This window comes from Coenobita brevimanus, unplaced genomic scaffold (assembly GCF_032717465.1).
Source record: "Coenobita brevimanus isolate Jiangsu-jjx unplaced genomic scaffold, ASM3271746v2 jjx.HiC_scaffold_2633, whole genome shotgun sequence".
Classification (NCBI taxonomy): domain Eukaryota; kingdom Metazoa; phylum Arthropoda; class Malacostraca; order Decapoda; family Coenobitidae; genus Coenobita; species Coenobita brevimanus.
In genome coordinates this window covers 41,708-58,125 of record NW_027643580.1, presented here as the reverse complement: position 1 = coordinate 58,125, position 16,418 = coordinate 41,708, and the positions used below count along the sequence as shown (strand labels likewise).

At 44.8% G+C, this 16,418-nt stretch overlaps 1 protein-coding gene across 1 annotated transcript in view; it reads right to left on the bottom strand.

The window, feature by feature from the left end:
• Positions 1–731: 731 nt before the first annotated feature.
• Positions 732–16,418, bottom strand: part of LOC145389942 (cAMP-dependent protein kinase catalytic subunit PRKX-like) — a gene marked incomplete at both ends in the record, with an annotated part of 36,541 nt that continues 20,854 nt past the window's right edge. Inside the window, 3 exons of the mRNA XM_080265051.1 lie at positions 732–909; positions 1,315–1,457; positions 1,691–1,900. Of these exons, the coding sequence (XP_080121177.1) occupies positions 732–909; positions 1,315–1,457; positions 1,691–1,900 (531 nt within the window). The remainder of the gene's footprint in view (positions 910–1,314; positions 1,458–1,690; positions 1,901–16,418) is intronic.

Genomic DNA, 16,418 nt, shown 5'->3' with positions numbered 1-16,418 from the left:
CCATCCCTTCCTCTCCCTCCCTACCTCCCTCCCTCTCCCCCTCTCCCTTCCTTCTCCTCATTTTACCTCTGCTCCTCACTTCCCCCCTCAACCCTCATTCCTGCTGGCCTTCCAGCCCCCCCCCCTCTAATCCACTCTATCATAATTATAATGATTAGTATCAGGTATCATAAATACAGTATATTTATTTTTATTAGAGTCTATATTCATTTAATCATTGTTAATTACTTATAATATCCTAGAGATTATATAAATGAGGAGTTGTTGACTAAAGAGCGTGTATTGAAATCACCTTGTTCACCCAATATAATAATCATTTCCTATCACGATCTCTTAATTCCTTTACCCCCCATCAAACATTATTTCACTACAAACATTTGGGTAAGATAAAATTGTCCAAAATTCAATCACACAGTTTAACTTACAAATAATTGCAGTTTCTGAAGTGTATCAACTGTTTATAATAGGGCCGTAATGGATTTATATGAAATTCTGTCTCTCTCTCTCTCTCTCTCTCTATACTAATAAATAATAATAATTGTTAGAGAAAAGTGATGCAAACAACAGAGCATATTACAGAAAGTTTATTCTTTAGTCTTCGTCACTATCAAGGGAACAGATCATCCTCAGAATCCCACATGGTATGTTGATAATTACGGGATCTACACGCTTATGGATGTTATCCGTGCACCAGTACTCATCCTCGAAGGCTCTGGACCGTCTCACCGCACCTTCCCACACCTCCCTTGTTGCACTAAGCTTGGCTTCACTCTATCCTGGCCTGCAGATCTGCCCGAGAAGTGAACCGCTGCAGTGAGGAACGCACATGTTTTTTCATTGAACCCCCAGACCTGCTCAATGGCGTTGAGCTCAGGATGAGCTGGTGGCGAGTCGGACGACTTCATGACCCTATGCACGGATAGACGTCATCAATCTGGTACAGCGGTTGTGGTTCCGGTTCTGCTTACAGATCTGCAGCAACTCAGGGCGTGTGGCGTGTAGGTGGGAATGGTATCTGGCGAGCACGTCCAACCATTCCACGATGCCTGCTTGTTTTGATGGTGGAGGTGTGGTAGGGCAGCGACTTTCCTCACTCGAGCTGGTTGTGGTATGGCGCATTGCTCAAGCACCAGCACTGATGGCTCAGGCAAGGCTGGAACAGGAGCTGCGACGTCAGCCAGCGGAGGAAGAGATTACTGGTTTCATTTCGCCGTGATAGTCACCACTTTTGTTTTTTGCTGGGAAGCACAAGAATGCATCGTCAACAAAACCGTCAGCATGTGCCCGCCAGCAACAACCCTACAAAGCACTCACCCTCTCCAGGCGGGACCTGACGACTGTAGGCGGCACTGGTCGCAGGCTGTGAGGTGTCCACCCACTCCTTGCTGGGATGCATCCTCGTGGTGAACCATCTCATCAACGTATGCTCCACTCGTCTCCCCTCCTTCCGATATTCCCTGAAGTGATCGGAAGAGTGCCAATGCGCCAGCACACAATATCAAGTGACTCCTTGCGTACGTACATTTTCCTCTGCTGAGGTCTTATAAGCGCAACCCCATGGCCTGTGTAGTAATCGCCACACCGCTGTGTCTGAGGTTTCACTAGGGATGATGTCCTTTTTCCGTAAGTCGTCTGTCAACGTGCTATATGGTGAAAGTATGTTTTCTTAGCCAAATTTTTCACCATGTACGCTTTGGTGGCGTAAACTGGCACCAATGGCAAAATTGTCAAAGAAGACGATGGTGTGGAGGTGGGTGTCGGTTGACTGCCTGGTGGTGTTGCAGGGGGAGTGTCTGTCCCAGGTGGTGGTTGTTCGTGCCTTACCACTGCGAGAACCCGGGTTGCGGTGTACAAGTGCACGCACTGCTCCCACCGTCATTCCCATGACATCTGCTTTCCGCTGCGATCATAAGGCCTGTGCAGGAAAAACTACTAATTGTAGAATACATACAGAAGCATGCAGTTAAACTTTCAAACAATAACATAGTCTGGCAAAAAGCCATTCGTGAAATATTAAAGATATCATGCTACAAATGCTGTTGTTGTGTTTTCATAAATATATATACTTTCTAATAGATAACAACCCTATTTACTACAACGAGTGTAGCAATTATTGAATGGATCAATGGTGAGCCACCGTTTTGTATACTACGGGTGAGATAGAGACAAATGTAATAGATAATTTGATAGGGAGATGAGATGCATTGATTGATTGAGTGACCAATATGTCGTGTGCGTTTTGCGTGTGAGTGTGTTGTTATGTATTTATACACTTGGAAGATTCACTTACCTCATTGAGATTAATCCTAACAATCTATCCTGGTCAGCTTTCTCCATTCTGTATATGGATTAGGAGTCGGAGTGCAATTGCATTTCTGCAACGAACGCGGTTCCCACAGTATCAGACATGGCGGCCATTAGACAGCGATGAGGCATCCCGTGTCCTTCACTAGCCTGATGCGAGTCAGTAGGTATACTACAAGTGCTGATCTTTGCCGACAGACAACCTCGCACCTTGACACCCTCGTTGGGGAAAACTTAACCAATAGCCTATTATGTGAGTCTTAGTTGCAGGTCAGACCACGCTTCATATCCTTTTCATTAAGAACTTTCCAGTTATCTGCTACTACTGAATAATATAATGGTAAAACGGTATGTTTATTGCATATTAACGTATATTTATTTACATACAGGTATTGACAGGGGGAATGCCTGAAGAAAGAAGAGAGAGTGGAAACAGTGAGACAGAGGGAGGAGAGGAGAGGAGGAAGGGAGGGAGAGGAAGGAGATGGCGGGTAGCGGACGTTCAGTTACATGTGTAGATTAGCCCTTTGCACGGACACTCACGCGACTTTGCCTTTCAACGTCAAGAAAGTAAACGCCTTCACTAACTTACTCACTTGGCAATGCCGTATATTACCAAAAATTAGCGGGAGGTGTCATGTACACTGTCATAAGTATCATCACCGATCAATTGATTCAGTTTGGAAAGATATTTGAGAAAAACCATGATACACGGTCCATGAAATGGATAGTAGTGAATTTAAAGCATCCACTGTACTCAATGGGGCCATACGCTGGAGTACAGTACAGAGAGCAAATAGACGGAGATACGTGTAATTAAATCGTTTACTTCTGCACGCGACCGCTTCCAGAGTAAAATTAAGAATCACTTCCGTTTGTGGGATTAATGTGGATTTGTGGTAAGTGTATATGGCGACTCCACATTGACTTCTTCACATATCTTCTATACGAGATGGTAGTGTTATAACTGTGGAGGATCAGGGTGATCCACTCCAGGCGCGTCTCCTGTAAACAAACCTAACGTCTGCGCAATATGTGTATTGACAGCAAGATTGCTATATTTGGTAACTTATTCCCGACACCTCTACAATTCCACTGTAATACAGTGAAAGCGACGGTTTAAGATTTACGAGGGTGGCCAGTGCTCTTAGTTTTTTATGCCGCCCTCCACCAGGCGAGTGGCTACCGGGGGACCTTTCCCGGTGCTTGCTCGTGGAGATCTCCATATTCTCGTCAATAATAAGGGTCCCAGAATCCACCGAGGAAGAGCTATTCTTTCTCTCGCTCGCTGGACTAGGAGCAGGAAGGACATGAGGACGTGACTGTTTGGCGAGTGTGGTCAAGTTAATTTTATCTGACTTGTCAGGCTTCTGTTTTGGCCGCACTGACTGCGAAGGAGCAGCGGCAGCTTGAGAGTATGAAGTGGCAACAGGGATGTCTGTCAGAGAGTTGGAACGTACAGGAGGCTTAGACCGAGAGGTAGGGCGTGGGGCATGAGGAGCGAATGTAAGGTCAGTCTGTGTCTCAACGGTGCACATCACGGGACGGGACACAACCGCCGATGCATAGGAGATATTAGGCTTGGGAGTTGCATGCAACTCCTTCACCTTCTTCCTTGCATCGTAAAAGGAAATGGCCTCAGTTGCCTTCACTGTGCAGACCTCTTTCTCCTCCTTCCACTTGGGACAAACCCTTGAGGAAGTGGAGTGAGCATCCTTGCAGTGAAAGCAGCACTCAGTCTCGGATGTACAGTTGTCAGCAGAGTGACCTACAGTCGCGCACTTGCCACACACAATGTTGGAAGCCCGACAAGCCTTTTCGTGGTGTCCATAGAGTTGACACTTTGCACAACGAAGGGGGTTCGGGATGTATGGTCTGACATTTACTATTTCATATCCAACTTTCACATTGGTTGGGAGAGATACCTTTCCAAAAGTCAAAACAACTGTTGCGGTCTTCGTCCTTATGCCTTCCGAAAATCTTGTGATGAATCTGGCCTCTATTACATCTTGCTAAGCAAGTTCCTGTACGATTTCTTCCTCCTCCATAAGCACAAGATCCCTGCAGGTGATAACACCCTTGCAGGAATTCATGGCGTGCGGGATCGTTTTTTGGACATCGTGACAGTGGAACTTCCTCAGTTTAAGCAAATCCTTGACCTGAGCTGAATTCTTGGTTTTTACGAGAAGGTCTCCACTCGCAAGTTTTTTCACTTGTTCCACCTCTCCTGCACACCCATCAATCATCTTCTTGATGATGAAGGGATTGAGGCTGGACAGGGGAGTGGAACTAACCGCATGAATCATGACAAACTCGGCGTTGTGTATGTTAATGTCAAGACGGGTACGTGTCTGGAGCCGTTCAGTCTGGGGGTAGTCCGTCCGTGCAGCAGTCGGGGGTCGGTCAGGACTACCTCCCCCCCTGAAGGGGGGGGAGGCAGTAGTGGCGTCCGCCATAATTACCACTTCCCCCGTGAGGGGAAGTGGGAAGAAAGAGAAAAACAACCAAGGGAGAAATTGACCAGGGAAAACACACCTAGTCTGAGATTACCCTCTCAAACCACTCTCGGGAGGACGCGCCTGTGTGTCACTCACCCCAGAGCGATCAGTGGGGGGTACACTCCAGAGGTGAGTAAGCAAAGGCAATCTCAGTAATTAGATATAGACACCTACTATATCTACTAAGGCCAGGGAGGAAAATGAGGTCTAGCTAACCTAACTTTATTGAAAAACGCCCTAGTGGCGAGTAAAAGGAAAAAGCTAACGCCGGTGAGGCAACCCTGCAGCTAGAGGAGAGCTCAGAAACACGTCTTCCTTCTCCACGACTATTAATCAAAGTCGCTTGAGTGTGTCGCCGTGACCAGGTGACTGTGTCAAGTGTCGCTATCCGCACCCTGTCTTATTTATAGTAATATTTCCCCTACAAACTCCCAATCTTGTTTATCCCCTTTGTGATCAGTTCAGTGTATATCCTGCTTAAAGGTGACACACAGACAATACCATATATAATTTAAGATATCCCTGTATGAGCATTGTAGTGTGCACTGAGTGTAACTATATTTTGTGGTGCTGAATGTTAACTCTGTGTCTCTGTTCCCCTGTATCTCAAATATCACTCTGTGTTGTATTGTAACGGTTAGAATTAAGGTTATAGATGTGTTAAGGTGTACTGCCTGGTTTTTATGTCCTGTTCCTTTGTTGGTGCTTTACTTCCGGTCTAGAAAGAGGACCCCGCTTCAGTCGCTAGTGTTTTTATAACGAGAACTCGCCTTAAAAACACCAGCATAACACTGGTGGCAAGCGGTGGTTCTGGATCCGAGTAAAAGCACGGAGGAACGATAAAAGGAAACTTGTACAATGGCAGCCAAACATCACATTCAATTGCCGAAATTCAACCCGACCAATGTAACACTGATGAGTACTTGGATATGGTTAAACCCCCTCTTAGACATAGGGTTCGACTCAAAGAAAAGATTGCAGTAACATTACCTAACCTGGGTAAAATAATCGTCACTGTCACTCCGAAAATCGTCCCGAGACTAAAATGGGATCAATTCAAACAAATTGTGAAACAGGCAGTGACGCCATCTCTGGGCACAGTTGTAACCTTATCGCAACTAGACGCCCTCACATACGACGGAAGCCTTGATGACACCTTCATCCAGGCTAGGCGGCTCGTCACCGCTGCGTACCCGGGCACAGACGCAAAAACCCGGGAACAACTCATATTCCACAAACTCCTCAGGACCCTCCCCGGTTTCATTAAAAACCACTTCATAATACATAAACCGACGGGAGACCTGGATAAAGAAATCAGCCTAATAAGGCGCCTTCTAGCCGTCCACTCCTCCCCCAAACGCATCGGGAACATCAAGCAATTCCCCACGGATCTCATCCCTGTAAATCCGTGGGAATTTTCTCCTTGCTGCCCTGAGTGCCCAATCCACGACATTCGTGAACAGCTAAAAGTTGCCCGGCGCGGCAAAACAACAAAAGAGCACTTACAAGCCTCCCCACCATACGCGGATTGCCGCAAGCCTCAAAGCAGGAATGCAAGACGAGAAAGGCACAGAAGGCGCCCCCCCAACTGCCCCCGCATCCCACCGTAATGACGAAGGCCACCTCACATCTCCCCCAGTCCACGACAGGGGGAAACGACATCTTTCCTTTTCCTTTCCTCTCACTATCTCTTCTATTTTGCCCTCCCCTATTCCTAACCTTCCCACCTCACACACCACTTTCTCCACTACTACCGCCTCCCCCCTTCCTATTCCTCCCCAACACAAAGCCTGCCTCCCCCTTCACAGACCTCCTAGAACCCTTACCTCATCTTCCCCTAACCTACTTCCCAAAACCGCCTCCTCCTGCCTACTCCCTCCCACCTACCACCCCACACCACCCGCCACCATCACTTCCCCGCCACTCATTTTTCCCGCCAACACAGCCAACTCATTCGCCTTCCCTATCACACCATCCTCCTCCTCACTCTCACCTGCCTCTCTTTCCTCGCTCACCTCCCCCCCCACCTCAACCTCACCATACCCACAAACCCCTTCCCCCACTTCACCCTTACCTGACCCACCACTATCTTCCTCCGATTCTGATCCTTCACCAACCTCACCTCCGCCTGCATCTCCTCCGGCTACCCCACCTCCTCCAACCCACCACTCTCAATCACCGCCCGCTACGCCCACCACCAACACTGCACCACACCACCCATCACCAACTCCCACCTTCACCGCCGCGGAAACAACCACCACCACCGTACCACCACAACCAGAGACGAAAATTGAGAGGGTGCTATAGCGCCACCACGACCGCCCACCTGTCAGAATCCGAGGGACCCCCCACCTTCTCCGCCTCCTACGCCGGACTGACCACCCATCCTCCCTCCGGCTCACTCTCAACCCCCATCAGGAGCCTAACACCTTCACCACCCACTGGGTCAGCCTCCTCCAACACCTCACCCCGGCCCACCAGACATCCACCTCCACCACCTATCACCTCCAGTCAGGGGGTCGTGACTTTTACAAAGCGGAGGGTGGTAAAATGCCCGCCGTGCCCGCCGCCGGACCTCCCACCTCACCACCCCGCACCCCACCACCGGGCCGCCAACGCACCACCACCTCAGGAGGATACAACATTGGGGTTAGTGACAGTCCTGAGCCCCTGTTCCCCGCAACTGCCCCAACACCAGGTGACCAGGGAAAGGCAACTACCTTGCAGGCGGGACAACCATCGTCAGAAAAGGGGTGGGACTGAACTAGCTTCAGTCCCAGGTAACACCGTATTGACGGCAATTGTTACACCCTCTAGGGCAGGAGGCCCAAGACTACGGCCTAATAAAGTGTACGAGGGTAAGGCGACCCAAGGCTCCGGCCTTAGTACACCCCAGAGAGAGAGTTGCCCCAGTGCATCCCTCTCCTGCTGTTCTCCCCTACAGGAGCAACACCGCGCCGACAGTCTCTATACGTGGCGGGCAAGGAGCGGCCTTGTACGCCCTTCAGTTGCTTCTGGTCGGAAAGATCAGCTCCCGGCTACGGCCAGAGTACGTACCAGGGTAAAGAGCCCCTGCTATCGTACGTGTAGCTTTTCCCTACTACGGGAGCAACACCGCGCCACATTAACACTTTTTTCGATTTTCATCTTTTCTTCCTCCAGACGATTTTCTTCAACTCTGGAGAGAAATTTCGTACTGGAGGGGTTAGATAGAGTCACCATCAACCCCTTCACTACGAGGGGATCTCCTAAGCTGAATAAAATCGTCCGGTTACCTAGAACAAAGTAACTAAGTCATTCTCTGTCTGAAGGGGTTATTGTGTCTGTCCCATCATCCCGAGAGGGTTTCTTTAAGCTCCAGGAAATCGTCTAAAGGTAGCAGTGTAAACATGACGTCAGAGCTTGGTCTAGGCGCCACAAATCGAGTCCCGGAGGTGAACAAAGGTTTTTATATCATATAGACGTTTTATATTTTATATTTTGCAACTTTCAGAGGCATTTACTCAGCTTTAGGAGTCTTATGGATAGGCTCAATCAAACGTATCGAACCTCCCATGTTAGAAAAAATAGCTTACAGAAATGCGTCCTCTTACTGAAGGGACGGAATGGACAGATCGAGTGACTAAGATATTGAATTATGTATAAGACTGGTTTTGTTGTCATTTCTATTATTATTATTATTATTATTATTTCAGGCAAATGTCCCAGGCTTCTAGACTGGCTGACTAGCGAATGTTATTAAGTCTCCCGTGGCTCCGTGCTCCTTCCACTCAAGAGCCTGCACTTCACGCATTCCACGCACAAGATGGCGCCACCGCTGCATTCTTGCGAAGACGAGAGGTCAAGAGGATGACACTTGCTTTTTGTTTGTGTGTTTACTGTAATTGCTTAAAGTTGTGATCCCTCCAACTTGAATGCTCAGTTGTAACTATAGATAACTAGAATACGATGCTAGTCACGAAGAAGGGCTATGAAAAGATACAGAGCTCGTAGTATTGGCTGGATGAATCACTCTTTCGTGATAATCAAAGACGGTGAATAAAACCCACACTTGTAGACGAAGAATATAATTACCAAACAGTTTCGGTGGACACTGCCACCATCTTCAGTGGTCAAGATAGTGAGAGGGAGTGACATACTGATTATACAAGGGTTCCTTTTTATGCCTGTGTGTGTGTGAAAGGGTGGGGTAAAGGTGAGGTAGGGTGGGGTAGATTGTAAGCGGGGATTAACCCAAGGGGGATTTTGGGGGGGACATTACCGGACAGGTCAGGTGTAATTCCTATCTGACCTTACCTGTGTCGTAGCAGGAAGGGTGGGGTAAAGGTGAGGTGGGGTGGGGTAGATTGTAAGCGGGGATTAACCCAAGGGGGATTTTGTGTGGGGGGGGGCATTACCGGACAGGTCAGGTGTAATTCCTATCTGACCTTACCTGTGTCGTAGCAGGAATGGAGGGGTAAAGGTGAGGTGGGGTGGGGGAGATTGTAAGCGGGGATTAACCCGAGGGGGATTTGGGGGGGGACATTACCAGACAGGTCAGGTGTAATTCCTATTCGACCTTAATTGAAATGTAAAGAGGAACCCTTGTATGTATGTCACTCCCTCTCACTATCTTGACCACTGAAGATGGTGGCAGTGTCCACCGAAACGGTTTGGTAATTATAGTCTTCGTCTACAAGTGTTGGTTTTATTCACCGGCTCGTAGTATTTTTTTCTTTTAACTAAGATACATGAAATAAGCTGCAAAAATACGAAAATACGAGCTTACTTAATGTAAATGAATTATAGTACGTTCAAGATGAAGGAAGGCATTTTGTATTTTGTTTGTGATGTTATAATGTCTCTCAGGATCCTAGGATCCTGTCTCGGCTGAACCAAATTGTCTGGCGTCAGCTGGAACATGATGCTAGAGTTATGTCGGTCGTGAGGGGGTTAATGGTGACGGTATTGACACTGTCAGGCTCCTATGACTCACTCAGTCGAATAAAATCGTCTGAGTCAGCTGAAATGGGGTACTAGAGTTGTCCCAAGCACCAGAGGGTTAAGAATCTTAACCCCCTGAGTTTTGCTTGTCCCGAGCATCACCAGGGGTTAATCCTAACCCCTGAGTGATGCTTGTCCCGAGCATCACTCAGGGGGTTAAGAATCTTAATCCTCTGGTGCTTGGGACAACTCTAGTATTCCATTCCAGCTGACAGACGATTTTGTTCGGCTGAGTGAGTCATAGGAGCCTGACAGTTACTACACTGTCACCAGTAACCCCCACATGACCGGCATAACTCTGGTATATCATGTTCCAGCTGACGCCAGACAATTTGGTTCAGCCGAGTGGGTCTGGGGCCTGGGAGGCACTAAATGAAAATATCCAAAAAATATTAAAGGGGGGGCTATATCAATTTTGCCACAGGAGGTATACCAAAATTGGACTTTTTAATAAAACCCCCTCCTCTCTCACTCCCTGTGTTTTGTATATACCCTTCTCTGTCTGCCCGTGGTGTGTCTGCTGTCTGCCTGTGGTATGCCTGTCTCACCCTCTGTGTGTGTGTGTGGTGTGTTTTGTGTGTGTCTACTGTGTGAAGGTGGCTGTGTACGTGTCTTGTGTGTGTGTGTCTTGATGTGTGTATGTATGTAGTAGTGTGTGTGTGTCTTGATGTGTGTAGTAGCGTGTGTGTAAGTGTCTTAGTGTGTGTGAGCTGAAGTGCAAGTATGGGGCCTTGTGGTTTTAAGGAAAGCCTGCTACGCAAACTTTCCTCAGCCACATTTTAAAGAAACCTCTATCACACCGGGACTTGAACCCGGGTCCTCCTGATCATCAGGCCAGCACCTTACTGACCATGCTACCGCGGCCCCATTAGGGTAGCGGCTAAAACTTCTACTGTATTTTATTTCTTTACATGTTACAAAAAATGAGAAATTGAGCAACCTGCACAGACTAAACTAAATTGTCATGTACCTATTAATGTCGCTTTAGGAGGAGATATCTCGAAATTTCCTGAACTACTTGGAATACCTAAGCCTGCAGTTTAATGCTAATCATGAACAAGTGCTATGGAAAGAATATAGAGCAGTTGCTACTTATATAAAGGGAGAAAGTAAAAACTGCAACTTAGTCTGCTTTCGAACGGCAGGACTTAAACGATTAACCATATATTACATAAACTTAACACACCGAGTGACACAGAAACTAAACATATGATACAAATTCTTTAATGAAACTTATAATGAGAGTACAAATGACAAAATATACACTGCACAGGAAGACAGTACAGTACTCATTGGTCATACTCTGAGCATGAAACTACTGCAATCGAGCAGCATGGAAAGTCGCCATTAGGTGACCAAAGCCAATGCATGCAAGCATCTTGGAACCTTCATAAATGATACGATATAACCCCTCCAGTTCAAAGTCTTTCCCATGCTGAATATCATCTGAAGGAAGCATGAATAAAATCAGTTCATCTTTCAAGTGTGTGGTTAAAACTGAAATCCATCCATCCATCCATCATCCAATCCTACGTTGCCCCATGAGGCGCGTAGGAGCCCTGGCCTAGGCAGTTGGTCCTGACATTTAAGATGAGAGAGACCAACCTCACTCATCCCTGAGAGGCATTATGTGAGCAATAAACCCCAATCATCCCTTGGATATGAACCTCCACTGGCTTGTGGTTTCCTGGTGTACAGGAAACCACTTGGCTTGTCACTCAGTGTAAAGTCACCCAAAGGCAGAAGGAAGAGGAAAGAATGAAGGAATGCAAGACAGAATTGGGAGTGTAAAGTCACCTGTAGGCAGAAAGACGAGGAAAGAACGAAGGGGAAAAAACTGAAATAAAATACTTAATCCATGGGTCTTGGCATCTGGTATTGTATTTTAATCCTGTTAATTCTAAGTAATATCATTCAGCTTAGGAAAGAGTACATGAACTGGAGTGGCTAAAGCCTTGATCAACTTCTTCACTACTTGGAGACTCTTCCAAAGGAGATTAAACTTGCTTACTGGCCTAGTTCTACCAGAGGAAACAATGGCTAATGGGGTCTCTGAAGATTATTAAAACTGTCTACAAGTTATTTTTTCTAGCCTGAGAGATCTCCAACCCTTTCAGATTAGTTGATGGCAAGTGTGGCAAGACTGCACAGATGATAAGACTAGTAACCAAGGAGATATCATATGAAGAGAGACAGTCTGAAGGGAACTCCTAAGGTGATCAAAATTGCCTACAGAGCATTAATTCTATCCTAACATAAATTCCTAATCTCTTGTAATTGAGCTGATGGCCAACTGTTGTTAGACTGGGTGTCAGTATGAATGGTAACCCAGGAGACTTACTCCTTCCTTACAACTATGACTCATTCTAAACAACCACAAACTGTCCTTTATATTTTTTCATTTTCATTTATTTATTTTTTCTTACATGTTGCTGAATCATACCTCACCCTTCTTTTTTATTGAGAATTAGGTTCTGGTTGATACTGGAGAGGGATGCCTTCACATGGTGGCACCAATATCACCAGGCAATAGAGCTGGCTATATTCTATCTATCTATCTATCTATTGCCAGACGCCTCAATCCCGTTTGGGGTGGCCACAAACAAATCGCCTCCTACAATAAAACCTTCTCCTCTCCATATTGACTATTGAGCCAGAAGGGTCATATCAACCACACATAAGCTTTGAGGTAAAACAGGGTGAAATTCATGAATATTAGTAACTCATACAGTACTATGATTATCTGATTAAATGCTGGAAGGTTTATGCAGAGGTTCATTGGTAAATTTTGAGGTGCAAGATTTTCAGGAAAAATGATGGCCAATATCATATTTAATCTACCATTATCAAATTACGCCCTGGCCCCCCAAAAATGAACTACATAACAAACTCCAATTGCCAAGTAATACAGGCCATGACACTGAATTATATAATGAAATGGAATCAAGAAGAAATGGCCATAAAAAGGAAACAGCAGCATGAAGAAATGTTACATAAAAGACATTACTAAAAGACCTTAAAATTGAACAGTAAGTGAAATACAGTCAGGAGGTAGAATGATTGCCTCAGAAATGTCAAATTTCATCTCATAACTAAGAGACATGGGTTAAATTCAGTTCTCTCTTCTCCTCGTCCAACTTGAAAAAAAGAAATCACAGCTATGGCAGAAAACTGATCATAAATCCATCTGAAAGTATATACTGTACAATTTTTTTATACTGTATCATACATTTAGCCAGTCCTCTCATAAGTCAGGATCACGCTAAATTATCAGAACTTTTCCCATAGCAGGCAGCAATGTTATATTACAAACTTTTCCATTCAACTCATACTGTAAATCAGGAGAAACAAGATCAGATCAGATATACATGAACCACTGGTCACTCTGCCATTAAATGTCTGGACTGAAAACACTAGCCTCGTACTCCTACGCTTCTCAAGGGGTACTAAAGGACTGCATAAGAGCTTTTCTTTTTTTTACTGTCATGAAACAGATTGATGCACCAATTTTGTTTCCTTGAAAACTTTCAAAATACACTGCTGATAAATAACACCTTTTTTCCTGTTAAAATTGCTTGTCATTCTTCATAAAGTTGCTTTGTTCTGTTGTTTTAGATTTGCCTTTGGCTTTTTAGCCCTCCTCATGACTCTAACACATCTCTAAGGTACTTCACTTAAAGCAGAAATTTGCCTGCATGCATCCCAGACTTATAAAGAGGATTTATGGCCATATTATTAAAACTAAGAGTGCAATGTTATGGATAAGGATCATCAAAGGATAATTTCCAAGCCATGTCATGGTGACATAACATATCCGATCCTTCTGTACTACTGCTGACTACACTCTGTAATGTGGGCTGCAAGTTGATTAATCTAACAAGTACAGGTGTTCTATACTGTACATGTCTATTTATGGCCAGATACCTTAATCCCAGAAGGGGTGGCCACAAATGAACCTGCCTTCATGTCACCCTGTCCTCTGCCATCAGGCTGCCCTTTCTCCAGCAGATACCCCATCACTCATACAAATTTTGGGTTTTCTGATGCTTCTGTACTTTCAGTTTTAATAATATGGCTCTGACTGCATGAACACTGCTTTGATATTACTTAAACATTAGTACATATGTCATGTGGTGTCAAATTTTAATAAAAGCACATCTAGGCTCACTCTTCCTGACCCCCAACCCCTCACAGCATATATGGTTCCCAATAAATATCTGACATCTGTGTAGAAAATGTACATAGGGTTAACAATTAGTGAATAATAATTCAATGGCTGAACCTAGTACTGCTTTCTAGTTAACTCCTGATGATTAATGTGAACCTTAGGCCATTTTCCCTAGGGCACAAAATATTCATGATCATCATCCCAACCCTAATTCCCACACAGAAGCAAGGTAGGATCCAGAACCAAGGAAACTGAAACTATCACACAAGTATGTGAGCTGTTGTCATCATCATCATCATCATCATCACCATATTCATCCTCACTATAATTTCCACCTAATAGATAAGGTGGGCTGCATTAATAATAAAAAATAATAATAAAAGTACAAAACTAGGAAGAACTATCAACAGTATTACATTTGCTTTTATCATTTTGAGGGACTTGGCTATGCCTCCACATGCAAGCCTTTAATAACCTGTTGATGGCATCTACAGTATACATGTACTGTAATGTGTTTAACCTAACAAAGATCCCTAAACCTTTTCAGCTCAGTTGATGCTTGAATGTTGTCTCTCCCCAAACTATGACAACTGCATAAATTTGGTTGAGTTCCTATAGTGTGTTTACTCTAGCCTAACAAAGATCTCTCAACCTTTTCAGCTCAGTTGATGCCTAACTGTTGTCTCTGCCTAACTACGACAACTGCGTACATTTGGTTGAGTTTCCTGCCTGAGTGTCGTGTTCAATTAACAAATCCAGCCTATCCCTAATGAACAGATTTTAGTTTTGTACAAGAGATATACATGTATAGCAGTCTTATCAAGTACTCTGACAACCGTGTAACTGAGGCTGAGGTCTCCATCTGGGATTGTTGTGCAAGGCCAGGTACCAGGATTCTGTTCCCACACCACTCACATGGTAGCACCTACCAGGGATGATGTTCCCAACCATCTACCACCTAACGAACTACTAAGTGGATGTCTAGTGGAACGGAACTATTATTCAAGCATTCAAAATCTTAGCTTCACCTTACAGTACAAAAACCTATAACTAAGACCTAACTGAACAACACTTATTAACTATCAACATCATGCCCAGTACAATGGGACTATCATTCAAGCATCCAAACTCCTAACTTCATGCAATGCAAAAACCTATAACTCAACCTAACCCCTTCACCATCAGGCTATTCTTCTAAGATGAATTAAATAGTTTGGAAGCAGTAAGAAAAAATAAAATAGTAAATTTTACAAATGAATATACCTTTCAAGTACAGTATAAAGGCTGTGGAGCTTTCCTAACACCTCTTCTTTAGCAATTTATTTTATACACCTTAACATCCTCTTAAATTAGTTGATAAATTTTATGTGGATAAAAAAAATAATATAAAATATACATAAGAATGTTTATATGTACTGTACCATCATCCACTCACTTGATGTAGTGCTGCCTACTTCTTCCTTAGCCTTTATCATTCTTTTTCTGTGCCTCCCCTCCTCTCTTCCTATTTCTCCCATCTTTCCTGTCACTTCTTATTGCTTTTCTTTCCTTTACAGGTGGCTTTACATTGAGTGACAAGCCAAATGGTTTCATTCCAGGGATAAGAGACTGAATAGGGAGGCTTCCAGACATTGAGAAGTGTGGAGAGCCACCATTAATTGGCCAAGGGCAATGCATGCAAGCATGCTGTAGCCTTAATATATGATATGAAAGGACCAGGCGCCTGGTGGTTTAGTGGGTAATTATTGTGCTCCAGTTGGATTGAGCCAGTTAAGGTTTATATCCTAGGGGTGGTTGGGGTTGATTGCTCATGTAATGCCACTCAGGGATGAGTGAGGCTGGTCACTCTCATCTTAAATGTCGGGACCAACTGCCTAGCCCCAGGCTCCTATGCTCCTTATTGGGCAATGTAGGATTGGATGATAGATGGATGGATGAAAGGACTTTAGGCTATGTTTGGTGTCCACTGTTTAGTAACTCTGCAAGTGTATTCTGATCATTACTTGTTCGCTTTAACACAAGTCTGCCTAAGGAGCCTTTCGTACTGTACACATGATGCTAAGAGGGACTCCTTCGTGTGGTGGGACTGATATAATCATGTGGCTTAACTACAGTACAAGGTAATACAAAATTATGTCCCTCACCACCCTCTTTTTCCCCCAGACCAGTTTTGGCGCCAGCAGTCCACCAAATTCACATTCAGATAAGCCTACAGTTACTACTGCTAGTTCAGTACAACCTGCCAAATCCGAACATCCAATTTCCAAAATTTTTTTTCATGATATAGAGGGGTGTTGATATCATGTCCTCACACATTCAAGGTATAACTGAAGACTGAGTTCTTTTGTGGACATGTTTAAGAGCAGATAATAAGTTACTAATGCAAGTGCTTCAGTTTACTTATTGTTCTCAATTGCCTTGACTACATTATTTGTTTCACAAGTCATTTCTCACAGCTGCCATTA